Source organism: Psittacula echo (genome assembly GCF_963264785.1).
Source record: "Psittacula echo genome assembly, chromosome: 22".
NCBI lineage: Eukaryota > Metazoa > Chordata > Aves > Psittaciformes > Psittacidae > Psittacula > Psittacula echo.
In genome coordinates, this window is record NC_137758.1 from 518,693 (window position 1) to 535,439 (window position 16,747).

Below are 16,747 nucleotides of genomic sequence, written 5' to 3' on the forward strand. Positions count from 1 at the left end.
GTTTATGAATGGCCTCGGGGCCTGTAAGTCCTGTGGCAGGGAAGGAGGCAGCTCCTTGGGTTGACTGCTTGAGTCCTCAGCCAGCAGAGCCTGGCTGTGCCCAGCTCCCTGCAGGGAGCTGCCCAGCAAGAGTGTGCAGCAGGAGAGGCAGGGCCTGGCCCAGCCCTCGAGGTGCTTCTGTGTTGGTGGGACCAAGGGGGAGAACAAAGCAATGATTCAATGGGGTTGTAGCTCTGGAGCAGTTGGTGAGGAGCATGGAGCTGTTCCTGGGTGCTGCTCATCCCTGTCCGTTTGGTAAAGGATGGAGAGGGGAGGAAGAGGCTTCTCCTTGGCATTGAGGGGGTTGTTAAACAGAGTTTGATGCTCTGAGGTTGAACTTCTGTGCATCTACAAATGAGGAAGAAACCCAGCAAGTGGTGCTGAGCTGCTGGTGGAGCACTGGGGTGGGTTTTGGGGTGGCACCAAAGGGAAGGAGGGAAAAGCCCTGCGAGCCAGCAGGGTCTGCTGGAGCCTTCTGGAGATGCTGCAAGTGTGTGTGTGGGTAGTCCCTGTACACACACACTCCTCATGAACACCCTGGCACGTGCCCAGGGTGCTGAGCGCTGCCCATGTGGAGCTCAACCTCTGCAGCAAGGCCATGAGCTGCAAGGTCAAGGCTGACACCAGAGGAGCAAGCAGTTGGCTCTGGGGTTGGAGGCTGTCTCAGGGAGCACTGGGGATGTCAGGGCTACAGGGCCGTGTGTGATGCTCTGTGCCTGCTGAGTCCGTGCTCGAGTGGATGCGACACAGCTGCGAGTGTGGCTCTGCCAAGAGCTGTGCAGCTGGGATGCTGCACGTGGGCTCCTGGGGAACCTGTCCCTCAGCTCCAGCAGTTTCCAGGAAGAGGGGAAGGAGGAATTCAGCGTGGCTTGGCCTTGGTGCAGCTTTCACAGGCTCCTGCTGCTGCTCCTCGGGGCTCCTCCTGAGGAGCAAACATGTGGCTGCCCTTCCAGCAATAGGAGAGCTGGTCTGGTCAGGCTTCCTGTGAGCAAGGCACGGTGTGAAGGCAGATTTCCTTGTGGGCTGCTCAAAGGAGATGGCTTTGGGATCTGTCCTGCTCCTGCCTGGGGTGCAGGTCATGCACATGAGGGAGCTGTGGGCATGGGAGGACGAGAGCCCAGCTCTAGTCTGGGTGCTCTGTGCATCTAAAGGGACTTGGCCGGAGAAATGCTGGAGAGAGGGGAGGGCACAGGGCTGAGGGAGGTCGGGCTGGGTATGGTGGAGGCGATGAGGAGACAACTCTTTAATAACCTTCATTTAATTCTTCCATGACATTGGCATGTGCAGAAATGTTACAGGCTCGGTCACAGTACTGCTAACACGTGCATTGCTGCAGGGTTCATGGCAAAGCCCCTTCTGTCAAGTGCAACACAATCCCTTCATGTGGTTTTATGTAAAATAAGTGCTTAGAAACAGCAGGTGTTATTGCTATGGAATTCCTGAGGTCTGCAGAGAACACGGTCTCTTCACCTTCATTAGATGCTCCCTGCTACCAGCAGTGCCTGCTCCTCGGTCACAAAGCTCGGTGGCAGGTTGTGAAGGGTTTGTCCGTGCAGGCTCACGGCAGCGCGCAGGGAGATTTTCTGTACAGGAGAAAGGAAAGGATCAGAGCTGGCTCTGCCCCTGCCTGGGCACAGGGACAGGGCAGCTTCAGGACCCAGGGAACACCAAAATGCAGAGCAACTGCAGAGCTCATGTGCTGGGTGCAGCCCCAGAGAGAACAGCAGGGCAGGGAGGGGATCCTGCCCCTCTGCTGTGCCCTGGGGAGACCCCCCTGCAGCCCTGATCCAGCTCTGGGGGAGCAGCACCAGAGGGACATGGAGCTGTTGGAGCGAGGCCAGAGGAGGCCATGGAGATGCTGCAAGGGCTGGAGCAGCTCTGCTCTGGAGCCAGGCTGAGAGAGCTGGGCTGGGGCAGCCTGGAGAAGAGAAGGCTCCTGAAGGGGAGACCTGAGAGCAGCTCCAGTGCCTAAAGGGGCTGCAGGAAACCTGGAGAGCGGCTTGGGACAAGGGCCTGTAGGGACAGGCCAAGGGGAATGGCTTTAACCTGCCAGAACAGGGGAGACTGAGCTGAGCTCTTAGGCAGAAGCTCTTCCCTGTGAGGGTGCTGAGGCGCTGGCACAGGGTGCCCAGAGAAGCTGTGGCTGCCCCATCCCTGGCAGTGTTCAAGGCCAGGTTGGACACAGGGGCTTGGAGCAAGCTGCTCCAGTGGAAGGTGTCCCTGCCTGTGGCAGGGGTTGGAGCTGGAGGAGCTTTAAGGTCCCTTTCAACCCAAACCAGTCTTGCATCATGTTGGGCTGTTCAGAGCTTGGAGAACCAGAGCACATAATGGGAACTTTGTTTTACCTGAAAGTCTCGGATGTAGGTGAGGAAAAAGCTGAGGAAGGAGAATGCCAACGACCACTCTGAGACAGTGCTGATGATGTGAGCTGTGTAGCCCTGTGTGATAGCAGGAGGAGGAAAAAAATCAGTGTGAAAACCTCCTCTTGAACCTGCAATGGCACAAAGAAGGCTCCCAGATATGACATCACACAACCACAACTGCTCCCTTTGGAGAACAAAACTTGGTGTGTCCAAAGCCTGGAGTAGAAGAAAGAGAATGACCAGGAAATGGCTGCTCCACACAGCTGGGATGGCCCCACTGGGAACCTGCTAAAACCTGCAGGCTCAATGCAGAGCATAACCAATGCAAAACCTCGTTGTAAAGGTGAGGTTCAAAGCTCTCTTTTGGTTGTCCACAGATCTCCGAGAGGCTCCTTATGCTTGAAACAAAGGGAAGGCTGGGAAAAGCCCTCAGAACCAGCCTGCAGTTAGTGCAGCACCTCCAGCAGTGCTTGGAGAGGATAAGGAGTGTCAGAGATAAGAGCAGAGCTGTGAAGACCCACATGGCCTTTCTCTGTCACACTCAGGATCTCTCTCTGGCCAGCACTTCCCACTTCAATGGCAGTGCCCTGTGGCCACCTTCACCTCCCTACTCCACCAGGCAGCAGCAGGAGCTCTGCTTCACCCCAACCAAGCTGGGGTGTGAACACAACTGCAGTAAATGCCCCAATGCATCTGAAAATGGAGTGGGATTTTGTGCTGGCTTTAGTTTCTCCACTCAACCACCTACTTTTTCCTGTGGGTCCCAGTGCAACTTCTGCACGAGATTTGTTCCGTACAGGCCACTGTATAAGACAACTGAGGAAACAAACACTGTGAAGAAACACATTAAGGAAGATTCAAGGCCACGAATGAGCAATGAGACATTTCCAACTGTGCTCTGGACTGTGTCAGGCTGAGGCTGGAAGGAGATTCCAGCATGTTTTCCACAAGGTCTCCAGAGGATAATGAAGAGAATGGTGCCAGGAACTGCTTCACATCATCCCCTTCCACTTGCAGGCTGTTCCAACTAACCAGCTCCTGTTCCATGAAAAGGTTCATTCTAATCTAAACCCATTACCTTTGTTCTCTGTATCTTGTTTCACCTCCTTGGCCACACACAGCATCCTTATGAAAGCACTTAAACGATGATCAAATGTGAATACTTGGTATTTTGGTTTAGTTTCAGAGGTATTTTCCAAGCTAAGAGTGCCTTTTTCTGTGATTTTCAGCTTTTCGACCACCTGGAATTCCTGACATTCGGGAGCACTGCATCACTTCAGCAGAGAGGGTTATCAGCTTTTCTGTTTGCCTCTTGGTTCACTCAAGGTTTGATAACTGCTTTGGTTCCACGGCCAAGGAAACTCCCCCCCCCCCCATGACAAGGATTCCTCACTTGATCAGAGCCCTGGGCTCTTTCTAGAGATGCCACTTTTCCCTCATCTTACAGAGGGAAGGGGAGCTACACCAGCTTGCCTTCCTTCACCAGTGAAACCTGGAGCATTCAGTTATAGAACATCAAATTCTCACAGGATTAAGCTATTATTTTCTTCAATCATGAATGACATTAAGCATCAAGAGCCTCCTGCTGTGGAAGGTTAATTCTGGTGGTGACCAAGGCTGAACTTCTTGACACAAAACAGGGCTTTGAAAACCCAGACTTCCAAAGCTTCTTTGAAAATGGACGAGTGATCCAGGGAGCTCTGGTTACCGACTTGAATGCAAGATACCCGATTCCCTGCTAATTCAAATGTACACCTTTAGTAGCTGTTAGTTACCTGCCTGAGTCACTGCTGCAACTGAAAAATCAATCAACCTGGTACACAAATAACCAGCTCCCATCCTCGCCTCGTCACAGGAGGCAACTGACTGCTTTGCTCCCTCTGTGCTGGCCATTCTGCTGCTTCACTGCAGGGGATCAGGAGTATTTTTACGGAATCATCTAGGTTGGAAATCATCTTCAAGATGATCAAGTCCAACTGTTCCCTCAGCACTGTCAAGGCCACCACTAACCCATGTCCCAAAGCACCAAATCTTTTAGATCCCTTCACAGAGAGTGATTCCACCATTTCCCTCAACAGCCTGTTCCAGTGCTTGACAACCCTTTTCGTGAACAAATTGTTCCTCAGCTCCATCTAGACCTGCCCTGGTGCAGCTTGAAGCCGGTTCCTCTTGTCCCATCCCTTGTTCTTGGGAGCAGAGCCCAGCCCCTCCTGGCTCCATCCTCCTGTCAGGCAGTTGTAGGGTGCCATCAGGTCCCCCCTGAGCCTTCTCTTCTCCACACTGAACCCCCCAGGTCCCTCAGCCATTCCCCATCACACTGTGCTCCAGGCCCTGCACCAGCTCCGCTGCCCTTCTCTGGCCCTGCTCCAGCCCCTCAATGTCTCTCTTGCAGTGAGGGGCCCAGAGCTGAGCACAGGATTCGAGGTGCAGCCTCACCAGTGCCCAGTGCAGGGGCACAATCCCTGCCCTGGCCCTGCTGCCGCACTGCTGCTGGTACAAGATGTATGTTTCCTTCTGTTTTCCAGTACCAGTTTTTCACCCATGGCCCCAGACTTCTGTTACCATATCTCCCTTATTACATTATGAACTGTTAATGTAGAAGATACTCTGACAACTTCCCTTTTCTTCCCCTTCCATACTTTCTATGAACATATAATTATTTCTACAGGGCTACTTCCCTCTCATTTTGGTTAGACCACACCAGCTCAGAAAACCTCTATAGATTTGGGGTTTGTGGCTTTTGGGCATCTGTAAAAGGATCTTATCTTGCAGCAGATCATATTGTTCCACTCTCCCCAATCGTATCTGGCTCCTGATATTTCAAAGCTGAAAATCTTGTTCTTTTCTAGCACCACAAATTTCTGCTTGGGATGGCAGTCCTCCATCTCAAGGCAGATTCCTTGCTCTGCGTCAAGCCTCCTCAGCTCATAAGGGCCCTTCTTGCTTCTGAAGCTAACTAGCCTGTGCCTCACTATTGCTTCTCATCTGACTAGTTCAGGCTGTATAATCTTGGATTAGCAGGAACGGGAGCTCAGTGAGATGATCCATCACTGGGAAATGGGCCGTATGGTTTAGTGTTAGTTTTGGCTGCCAGCCTGGGAAGTAAGTGGAATTGGATTAAACCAGTGGCCTTGATTCAGCTGCAGAAGGGACAGCATTTAACTGGCTTCTGCTCTGAGTTACTGTCTTTGGGATGTGAATTTGAAAGCTTTAGTGTTGTCCTGTTTGACAGAAACCTGAGTCCTAATTTTCAAACTACAATGTTTAGGTCCATTGGGGTGAGCAGAGGAACTGCAGAGGTTCAGTGCCCCGATGGTTAAATGATTCTGGCCAAGAAAAAGCCTTCTACTTCTGCATGGGTTTGCAGAACCCACAGCTGCCTCCAGCATTCTGAATTCAAAGTTAAGGGAGATGGTGGATTCCAGAGCTGAGGGAAGGTTGTAGGGAATGCCAGTCAGAAACATCGTGTCTTTTGAACTGTAGGACAGGCAGGGGAGGAGATGAGAGGTGAAATATAACTTCTGGATCAACCTTGCCAATATGCTCCTGAACTGTCTATCTGACAAATGCCAGCACTGCTCTGGGAGCCAGCTGGCACTGCAGCACTGCTGCGTGTGGCCAGGGTAGTGTATTTTCTCTTATGCTATATCTGTACTTCTCTTTTAGTGATATTCAACTATAAAAGTTGCTGCATCCCTGTCACCAGGGAACAGGCACTTTTATTTCCTACCTGGCTTCCTCCCCTTCTCCCCCATTAAAACCACTCATCTCTTCGGTCCACTTCCCTTTCTCCCCATGTCATAATCTGCAGTCAAACCTCTGTGATAAACTCTCATTTTTGCCATTTTCAGTCTATGGTGTGCAGAAGGAGAGGAGGAAGGGTGGTAACCACCCCTCTTACCTATTCTTACTATCCAGTCTCACTTGTGGGCTTAACCTGATGGTTTCCTTCTTCCTGAAGTTCCCAGACTATGAACAGATAGTGTGGTACAAGCTGTATATGTGAAGAGAACAGGCCTTCTGTGGCCCAGCTTGCCCTGTTGGTAGGTGAAATTCATGTAGGTGCAAACACTGTCAGCTGTAAAGGCTGCTTCGCAGCACAGCAAAGGATACTGCTCACGATGCTTGACCAGCACCAGAGTGACACGGTCAGACGGATCCAGAAGATGTCTTTGCTGTGAAGTTCTGGCTGCATCAGGTAGGACAGGATGGTCTGAACCAACATGTAAATGGCTCCTACTCCAAATGTCAGGCAGGCTCCAACCACATGGATGTAGTACAGAACACATTTCTAGGGAAGGAAAGCACTGCTTGTACAGAACCTGCTTTCGTTTTAGACTCAGAGAACTTTTTCTCCTGTAAACCTTTGGCATTCCACCCACTCCATTACCTTCTCACAGCCCAAGCTAAGCAGTTCTGGAACATGCTATTATTTAGGATATTTTTCTTGGAAACCCTGTACAAAGTCAGCTGGAAGCCAGCACCTGCAGCCCCCTGTACTGCTGCTTTTGTTAAGCTCTTGGGGCTAAGTTACAGGTCATCTTAACTATGGGCAGTTATAAGAGATGCAGGGGCTGCTGAAGCACTCGGAGAGCTGTGCTAGGGGAAAAGAAGGGAAAAAGGTGGAGCTTTCTAGGAGTTTTTCCTCTTTGCTTTTCCCTGCCCCTAATCCAGCAGGAGAGCAAGGTGACACTGCAGCCTGTAGTGGCTAAAGGCACCACTACAGAGCCCCCAAATCCAGCAGGTGATTAAGGAAATGAGGTTGGCAACTGTACAACTGCCCTGCATGTAACAGCCAACGATGCAGAATGTGGCCCTGCTGATGGTGTGCGAATGAGATTATGTTTTGGAGGAGGAGGTGGGAAGTACTTGGGAGAAAAACAAAGTAAGGGACATTGGGATGGAGAAATTCAGAAGGGGGTTGACACTGCAGTAACCTTCATTGCACAAATTTGAAGGAAAATACACCTAAAAGGGCAGATTTTTCAGGGCTGGACTCCTGGTGAGGTTGGGTGGTTTTGTTTCACTTGTTTTACTTCCAGTTGTAACAAGTTTTTACTATTTGATACCTGATTCTTTTGAGGCAATATATATGCTATAGTTGTGGCCTTTTGAATCTGGAATTTTCAAAGCTCCTATAAGGAGACCCAAGGTGAATGTATTGTTTGCTTTCTGCCAAACCTGTGGGGTTTTGAAATGTCCCAGTGGATAAAGCAAATAAGTAAGAAATTATAAACCAAACCTTGCGGTTTTCTAACAGTTTTCTGGAGGGAATTTGACATAAACCAAGTTTGCCCCAGAACACTGCAGGCAAAGCACCAACCTGGAAATTTGCAATGATGCAAAGTCCAAAGCAGCTCATCAGGCCTAGAGTGAGGCCAATCTTGTTAAGCCTCAGGATCCTGGATCTTTCTGGATTCAAAGCATGAACTTGTTTGTAGCGGACATACATGGTGGCCATACCTGTTAACGAAGAACCCAGACCAGTGAGATACTCATCTGAGGAACAGACTGTCCTGTTTGAGCTGGGGAGATGCTGAGTGACAGAGGCAGCTATTTATAATGCAAAAACTGTCTTACAGTAGCCTGAAATGGGAAAGCTGGGAATCTGGAAGGTAAAACTAAAATAATATCATGGCAAACATGTCAATACTGCATTTTTCTGTTCTCTTTCATTTGAAAGACATATCAGGTTGTTCTTCCCCTTCTCTGCAATCATAGCACAAGATGACTGCCTTGGATTTGGATTTCTATTTCTTTTACTACTCTGTTGGGATTTTAAGTGCATTTTTAGCATTCTGGACTCTGCAGTTGTCATGCTGGATGTGGGTAACATCCCTGACAAACACTTCCCCTCTGAATCTGAAGACAATGAAGATTAATTGCTTAGAATTCAGGTTTTGACTGTGAATTATGGGCTGTTTAATGATCTGAGTAAAGAAATGAAGTAGTTTGAAGCTCTGTGCACTCCACAACTGCTGCAGTTCACCCAGGGCAGCTTTCTGTACTCACTCAAGAAAGCCGAAATATTTAACATGATCCCAAATAAGCATCTCTCCGGTGGTGTTGTCCCCATGTCACTGGAAGAGATAAATGGAGTGACATGCATCTATCTATACCAAAAATACTTATTTCAGTCTAAGAAAGAGGTTTATGGAAAAAAATCCTTTTTTCACTGAATTTTTCATTGTTCAAACTATACTTCATTAGTTTCCAGAGCTGCAGAAATAAGCATAGTGAAAACATGCTACACTTAAAACAAGGAATGAATATACTTGGTGTAGCTATCCCTTTTATATTGATCTCCATTCCATAAAAGGTGAATGAAGAGTATTTAAAACTAAGGAAATTAAGACTCTGGAAAACTGAAAGACCAAAACTAAGGTTAAATGTACAGCTTTGATGCAACACAGCTGGGAATACAGATCTTAGTACAGGTTTACTGGTGCAACAGCAAGATGCTTTGAACAGAGAGCTGGAGATGCACCCCTGTTTCCTTGTTCATCATCATTTTAAGGCTATGTTTACAGAGCCACAGCTTAAAGGTTAGTATTCTGCACCAAAATAGAGTTACATACAAATAACTATTAACAGCCAGTAGCTTTAGAACTGGAGCAGTCAGGTAAGAAGTGCTGTTTGGAGTTGGGGAAGAATTGAGAGAAGGAGTCAGTACTGTGACAGAGGATGAATGTTACTGACCTGATGTAGGGCACCAAAGGGTCCACGTGGTGTAGGATGATTGCAGTAATGTATGAGAACACAAAAGATGCAGCTGACCACACAACCAAAGCCATGGGCAAGAACGAGAGGCCTTGCTGAAACCACCACATTTCAACACTGGTGTCTAACTCTGAGCACTGTGAAGAACCAAATCCAAAGGTTTACTAAGATTTCTCAAAGGTTTTGCTGTTCTTGAGCCAAATGCTTCAAGTACAGCAAGTTGATGTTGCTCTCAGTCCTGGCCTGCAAACACAGAGTGAACATTTGACTTCACAGCACAGAAACAATCATACATAATATCTGGAAATGTTAATTCTGAAATTCTTAGAAGAGCATGAGAAAAGAAACTAGTACTGTCACTTCACTACGTGTCTCAGCATTTGTTGCTGCCAGAATAAGGTCAAGTGAGTCATTGTGAATAACTGACTCTATTTTCTTCTTACCTTTATGTCATAACACCATGGTAGAATTAGTGGGGCTGATGGAGAACGCGTCCCAGCAGTGACAGTTGAACTGATAGTGGCTGTTGTAAAGCCTCCGACTTCTATTAACAACCAACTGGGCAGACGTGGAGGAAATGACCTAAAATTACTTTAATATCTGCACTCAGTCACTCCCTGTCATTCCATGTGACTCAACATCTGTTATAAGCATCACTTCAATAAGCTCACGGATTATCTATGAGCTGAGTGCTACCAGCCACAACCTTCAGACCCAAGGCCTACTTACTCCTGGTGGCAGTGTAGCAGCTACACCTGTGTTTCTACAGGTGGGAGGAAAAGGTACATTTCCAGTGGAGTGAAATGGCTCTGTACTACAGCAGTTCCATGAGTCCCAGCCTGACAGCTATTCTGTGTCTACGCCTTCAGTTCTCTCAGAGCAATAATGTGCAGCTGTGTCACCCTTGTGAGCTCACACAGAGAGAGCTGTGACTCCTCTCTGCTCCTGCTGCTACAGGGAAGTAATTTACTATTGGCTTCAAAGACAAAGTTAAACAGAGCTGATTTCAGAACCCCAGAACAGCTGAGGTGGGACAGGGCCTCTGGAGATCATCGTGTTCAACTCCCTGCTCAAGGAGGGACACTCAGAGCCAGTTGTGCAGCATGGCTTTGGAGTATCTCCCAAGGATGGAGATGGCACAGCCTCTCTGGGCAAGCTGGGCCAGTGCCCAGCCATCCTCACAATGAAAAAGTGTTTCCTGATGATCAGACACAACTTCCCGTACTTCCATCTGTGCCCCCTGCTGCTGGTCCTGGCACTGGGTGCCACTGAGAAGAGCCTGGCTCTGTCTGCTTTGCACCCTCCCTTCAGGCAGGGAGATGAGATCCCACCTGAGCCTCCCACACTGATGAGATCCCACCTCAGGCTTTTCTTCTTGTGTTTTATGCCATTTTACTGGTGGCATTCCCTGACACTGACACTGGGGAGAATAGTGCAGAAGGTGTTTAAGCACAGTTGAATCTGAAGACTGTAAATGGAATAGGACAAAGGGGAAGAGCAAATAACAAAGACTGCAGATCCAAGGTCATCCAAGCCAAGATCAAACAGTATGTGAGAAAAGCAAAATGATATTGTGACAGAACAAGGAGTGCAGCACTGAGGCTTCAGGAGGTGGGCACTGCCTGAGTTGTGAGAGACAGAGAAAGGAGCAAGAGAAAAGGAAGAAAGAGATAGAAAGCACCAAGACTAGCAGGAGATGTACTCAGTGATAGAATTAGCTGCTTGCTTTCTTACCCTTAGGCTTTCATTTTCACCTAAGCATAACATTTGCCCTCTAATGCTGAGTTTCATTTTGAGACTGTAATGCAGTAAAAATAGTCATGAATGTAACTTCACAATTTTGTGTGAATAAATTGGGAATTTGGAAAGGAAATGCAGGTCTTGCTCAGCATTCTTTGCTGCAGATGTTGCACGCCTAGGCAGGCAGTTCAAAACTCTAAGCAGTCACTCTGATGCTTAGATTGTACTTTTCCTTTGCATTTAAATGTTAATAGTGCCCTATTAACAACCTAAACAACCAAACAACATGCCACATACCTGAGAACAAGGGCATTGAAAGAAGTGTCCCCTCACTGGGAATCCAAAGTCATCTTTCTGCTGAAGTTCCACATTTGCTTCATTTTTCTCCTAAATCTTTGAGATATAAAGGAAAATAATCAGGATACCTCTAACTCTATTGTATATCTTCTTCTTTCTATCTTCTCTCAGTCATTGCTCCTGACTGACTGTTGGGTTAGATGTTGGCCTGACACAGTGTTTTCCTGCATTCCAAGTGGTTTAAGGAGCGAAGCTGGCGTGTGGTGGGATGGTGGAAATGCAGAGAAACAGGGCTTAACACTTTGATTTATAGGACTTGTCTACACAAAGATTTAACTTGAAGTGAGAAGCTTTCAAGTAAAGCAGAACAGCTATTCCTAATTTCCCTCCTGGATATTGCTCTTATTACAAGATAGATGTGTCCATGCAGGCAAGGTCTGTTCCAGAGCAAGCCCTGCTGCAGGGAAGCCCTCACTCAGTCAAGACTGAGCACCTCTGTGACCCAAGCTGTCACTTAGCCCAGAGCTAAGGCCTGCACACAAATTATGGTGGTTTTCATGTGGTCAGGTTAAAGAGCAGTGAGGTTGCTTCAGCTGTAGCCTGAGAGCTCTGGTGAGGCACAGCTCCTCCCTGTGAATGTAGCTGCAGGCTGGTACATCCCCCCAGCTCCAAGATTAGAGCTGGTTTGGGCTCTGTCAGAGAACTGCAGCTCTGGTCCTCTTACTTTCACAGACACAACCCCTTGACACACTCTCCTTGCACTTAAAACTCTTCTGTACATTTTTTCTCCACTAAATTTTCTTAGCTCTGTCAAGATCTTCCCTAAATTCTTATCCTCTCCCATCACCTTCCTTCCTGTTTAAATTGTCCCAGTGAAATCAAGTCTTTTTCACACTCTCATGAGGGCAGACTGTACCAAACACAAGCTTTGGTCCCTGCAAAGCACCGGGGACATTTATGGCACCATCTGCCCCAGGCCGTCCAAACTTCACGCTGCTGCAGATACACCGTGTCACTGCAGGGCTCTGGGCAAGCACAGGCACATAGGGAAGCATCTCAAATCCCAGGGAGGCAGGATGGAACTGCCTTGTGATTTGCCAGTTGGAAGGTCCTGAAATGATTAACACCTCATCCTGTCCTCTTGTTTTCAAGAGTGAGGCAGAAAACACTCAACCTCCTTGTTTTTGTCACAAGGTCCTTCACCAACGGTAGTGCCTGGCCCCTCTTTGCAACACACCACTTCGGTGTCCTAAGGGGGGTTTTAAGCCCCAGATTGAGTATCCCAGATCGACATTATCAAACCACCATCAAGAGGAAGTCAAGGAAGCAGATTTTAACCATGTCTGAGGTTTTTCTTGAAACGCAGGAAGTGTGCAGCAGCATCCTGCACACGCTGGAGCATGTGCAATGGAAACTACAGAGAGGTGGCCAAGCCCATTAACAGCAGCAAGCTACTGTTAGTGAGAATGATAATGCTGAAAAGATGGTTAAAGGGTGTGGGGAAAAGGGAAATGTCTACATTACTGCTGACACCCTGATTGCCAACCCGCCTGCTCCCTGCTCTCAGCAGGACAGGCAGAGATAAAGCTGTACAAAGGGATACTCCTTTTTCACTCCAGCCACTGCTGAAGGCATAATGACAAAGCAATTTGTGGTGTGCACTCCGAGGTAAACGTGAAGGTTGGATGGGGGGGAGTCAGGGATTAAATGTGTTCATCTGCACAATTTATTGGCAGGGTTAAACTGATAAACAACAGTTGAATGTGGTTTAATCTTCATTAGTACAAGTAAGAAAATAGGAAATGTGTCACCTTTGCTGTTCCCACTGCAGGTCAGGGACAGATGACTCATTTTGAGTGTTTTCTCGGTACAAACACCCAAAAAGGTGCTATTAAATCTTTTGGATATGGAGGAGAGCTTCCAGAGACTTGAAGCGAGGATCTTCAAGCCCTCACTAAGCCCCTGTTACTCAGCAGCAGAATGGTACAGCACCAAACCAGGCAGAGTCAGGCACAAGATAGCACGACATAAGGATGTATGGAAACCTGGCACACAAGGGCGACAGCAGCCTGTCCCTGCGGCTGCCTGAGGAGCCCGGTGTCCAGCACATGCTACCTGTCAGTGCGACCTGTTTAACCTAAGCAAAGCAGCTCAAACTCCGTGAGTACTCGAAGCAGAGCACGGGAGATGGCTTCCCACATTTCAGCTGGGGAATTGAAGTTACTGCAAGGTCATGAGGAGGGACTGGAGGCGTCCAGGGCACACGGGACAGGGAAGGGACATGGCAGGTTGAAAGGAGCTGAGCAGGAAGGGGACATGGAGAGAGGAAAGGGAGGCCTGAGGGCTCCATGGGGCAGAGCGATGGTGGTCGGAGGTCAGCGGGGCAGCAGGAAGAGGGATGGAGGGCACTAGGGCTGATGGAGGGGGGGTACGCCTGAGGTAACTGAGGGTCTCCCGGAGCGCTCCCAGGGCTGAGACCGGGGGACACAGGAATGTCGCTGAGATAGTGACGGGGACGCGAAAGGCGACCGGAGGGTCGCTGAGGGGAGAACCGGGTGGTGTGTGTGTGACCGGGAATACCTGGAATGCCGCGTACGGTGACGCCCCCTTATCCCCCCACCCACTTTACCTCAGCCGCTCCCGCGCCGTCCTCTCCCCGCCCCTCTCCTCCCCTCCCGCCCTGCCCACCTCCTTTCCGGCCGTCGCAAAAGGGGCGTAAAACCGCCGCCCGGTGCGGGGAGGTTGAGGTAAATGGTGGGTTCTTTGCTGTGGCGGGTGGGGTACCGGGGACTGGTTTGTCCTCCCGGTTCTGTGTGCTCCCGCCGGCCGCGCTGGGGTCCCTCACGGACAGGGGTTGTTGTGTGGGGTGCGGGGGGAGGTCCTTGAGGTCGAGCCTGGGCCTATGCTGCGGGCCGGGCCGGGGTACCCTCACCCGGCCTGGGGCCTGGTGGGTCCTGGGGTCCCCGGCGTTGCCTGCGCCGGGTGGGAGGCGAACCGTTTGGTTGGGCCGAGGGGTGCCCTTGCCCTTCCTCCCTTGCCCCGGGTGTTTGCCGGCAGCGGGCAGGCCCGGGTGAAAGTCCTACGGAAGCCGGGCGCTGTAGGGTTGTTTGTTTTGGAGGATCAGGCGGTTTTTGGTTGTTTTCTCTCCTGGCTCCGGCGGGGCCTCTCCTCGGGGGGAGCAGCCTGTCTGGAAGAGAAGAAAAGCTTATCGTTTTCTGTATTGAAGCTTTTTGTGGTCATCCAGGACAACACCTGCAGGGGCCTCCTCGGTGACTAAGTCTGGTTTCTTGATAAATGAATAGATCTAAGTTTGCCTGCTCTGAACTTATCGAGGTCCTGCCCAAGTGAGGCCCTGTCTGTTTGCTTTCTCCTCTCCTCCCACTGACAGGGCTCTCTGAGACTGGCCTTTCACTGCTGGAAATTGCCTTAATTAAGCTGTGGAGAGTGGAAATGGGAGCACTTGTTCTTATGCCGGTATTGACCTTTGATTTGCACAGCTTGTTTTTCTTACTGGCTACATACATTGCTGGTGGCTTTAGCTGTCATCATCCCCTCCCTATCTTCATTCTGCTACACTTTACAACTAAACTTTTTCTTTAGTTTACTCCTGTAGATAAACAGCAAACCTTCCATTTTAGTCTCCTTTTTGTACTGCATCTCCTTTAGTTCATGTGGAGAGTTGTGTGTTTCTGGTCCCCTGGCTTCAAGGGAGGTGGAACATTGTGAGGAGTCTTGTTTGCACTGGGCATGCTGGTCCTGAACCTGTGCTTTCTTTTCACAGTTGCCTCATGCTGGTGCCTCTAGGCTGTCTTTGACCAACTAAAGGTCTTTAGCACCTGTGTGTTTTTTGCCTATCTTAAATATACAGTGAGCTTTCTCCTGAAGTGGGTTAATTTGGGGAAGAAGAAAAGTCACAGCAAAACTTGAAATAAGGAGCAGTGATCTGAGAAAGATGCTTAGAACTGGCTTTAGGTGGTTGTTCAGCTTCACCAAAGAGGTAGAGCTGACCCAAACCAAATTACCTTAAGACCTCTCTGTGTTTGTACTGGTTCTAGTGCTGTCAGTTCATAACCTAAGTAGTGCAGGTCTGTTACATATCACCTAGGAGTGAGATGTGAGGGGCTGACTGTGCCTTAGTCTGTAACATAAGGCAGTGGTATGGTGTAAGCTTCTGCTGCTGATGAAACATAGACTGGTGGCTGCAGGCTATTTGCTTCAGTAGGCAGCAAGGGAAGTAAACAAGTGCAACCTAACCATTTTATAACTGTGTTGAGAAGACTTGTTTCCTGTCTCTCCCTCAGCTATTCTCCAAATACCTTTATTTTCTTACAGAATCTTCTTAGTGTGCTGATGGCAAGCAAAATGCTTCTTAGAGCAGCACCTAGAAACTTTTCATACCTGAAGGGGACCTACAAGGATTTGGAGAGGGGCTCTTCATCAGGAACTGTAGTGACAGGACAAGGAGTGATGGGTTTAAACTGAAAGAGGGGAAGTTCAGGTTAGATATAAGTCAGAAGTTCCACCCTGTGAGGGGGGTGAGGCGCTGGAATGGGTTGCCCAGAAAAGTGGGAAATGCTCCATCCCTAGCAGTGTTCAAGGCCAGGTTGGATGGGACCTTGGGTGACATGGTCTGGTGTGAAGGGGGTTGGAACTGGATGATACTAAACTCCTTTCCAACCCAAACCATTCTATGATTCTATGATCTTAATCTCATTTGTGCTCTTCACCTTCAGTGTGTCTCTTCCTTTTATGTTGCAGGATCTTATGATTCTCCGTAACAGCTGCTACCTGCCACATAAGAGTTCTGAGGCCGCCCAACCCATGAGTGGGCACCGAAGCATAAAGAGGAGATGTGGGGATTCGCACCTGGAGTCCCCCGTGGGCTGCAGTCATGGTCCTGCTGCTGGCTGCGTGTTGAGCAAACTGATTCAGCTGCCCACCCCCCCCTTGTCAAAGCACCAGCTGAAACGGTTAGAAGAACACAAGTATCAGAGTGCTGGACGATCCCTGCTTGAACCCTTAATGCAGGGTTACTGGGAATGGTTAGTTGGAAGAGTTCCGGCCTGGATTGCCCCAAATCTGATCACCATCGTTGGACTGTTAATAAATATATTTACAACTCTGCTATTAGTATATTACTGCCCAACAGCTACAGAACAGGTAAGTTATGGTCCTCTGACAGGCTTTGTTCACAGTTCCTGCCATCTGGTAGCTGCTTGGCACTGTTTTCTGGTGGGCTCTCATCTCTGTGGAGAGCTGGTTCTCCTGACCAGCCTGAAGTTCTTGTACGTTTAAGCTGTTCTCTACAAATGGTTGTAGTGTGTGTGCATCTGTGTGAGCTCTTGCATGCAGAAAGAGCATAGATGGATGATGGGGTCAGCACACTGCTCGTGGTTCCTCTGGTCAACATGGTGTCTAGTGTCAAAATAGCTCTTCCATTGCAGCTGTGAAAGGCCTGTGCATGAATGCTGCAGCCCTGCAAGGCTTGAATTCATGCAGGCAATTACGAAATGAATTTGTAGCTACCTTGCTTGTATGGCACATGGAGTTTTTGCCTGTTTACTCTCCCTGCCTGGGACTAGGTTAGT

General features: G+C 49.0%; 2 protein-coding genes across 9 annotated transcripts in view; one reads left to right on the forward strand and one right to left on the reverse strand.

Moving 5' to 3' along the window:
- Window positions 1–1,326: 1,326 nt before the first annotated feature.
- DRAM2 (DNA damage regulated autophagy modulator 2) lies at window positions 1,327–13,831 on the reverse strand. 2 transcript variants are annotated; one of them, XM_080632714.1, is made up of 9 exons: window positions 13,789–13,831; window positions 11,160–11,255; window positions 9,102–9,259; window positions 8,415–8,482; window positions 7,726–7,865; window positions 6,516–6,693; window positions 3,151–3,233; window positions 2,385–2,477; window positions 1,327–1,622 (listed from the first exon to the last, which is right to left on the reverse strand). In XM_080632714.1, exons 3-9 carry the CDS (start codon window positions 9,230–9,232, stop codon window positions 1,515–1,517), a joined length of 801 nt encoding a protein of 266 aa, XP_080488840.1. In that variant the 5' UTR covers window positions 9,233–9,259; window positions 11,160–11,255; window positions 13,789–13,831; the 3' UTR covers window positions 1,327–1,514. The 2 variants fall into 2 exon arrangements, with proteins under 2 accessions (XP_080488840.1, XP_080488841.1); XM_080632715.1 differs by lacking the exon at window positions 13,789–13,831 and adding an exon at window positions 9,566–9,680 and having other exon boundaries at window positions 11,160–11,254.
- The window catches only part of CEPT1 (choline/ethanolamine phosphotransferase 1), a 31,729-nt gene continuing 28,232 nt past the window's right edge, over window positions 13,251–16,747 (forward strand). The window contains exons 1-2 of one of the 7 annotated variants that reach the window (XM_080632709.1): window positions 13,251–13,319; window positions 15,918–16,319. In XM_080632709.1, the coding sequence (XP_080488835.1) occupies window positions 15,924–16,319 (396 nt within the window). In that variant the 5' untranslated portion in view covers window positions 13,251–13,319; window positions 15,918–15,923. The other 6 variants (XM_080632708.1, XM_080632707.1, XM_080632706.1 and 3 more) reach the window with 6 other exon arrangements.

What these genes read in the sequence shown, in the direction of transcription:
- DRAM2 (XM_080632714.1), bottom strand. Translation starts at nt 9,232, where the DNA reads ATGTGGTGGTTTCAGCAAGGCCTCTCGTTCTTGCCCATGGCTTTGGTT. An exon ending in AAATATTTCGGCTTTCTTGA is followed by an intron (nt 7,866 to 8,414) that starts GTGAGTACAGAA and finishes CTTCGTTAACAG; the next exon opens with GTATGGCCACCATGTATGTC. An exon ending in CTGGTCAAGCATCGTGAGCA is followed by an intron (nt 3,234 to 6,515) that starts GTATCCTTTGCT and finishes GTTTCTTCACAG; the next exon opens with TGTTTGTTTCCTCAGTTGTC.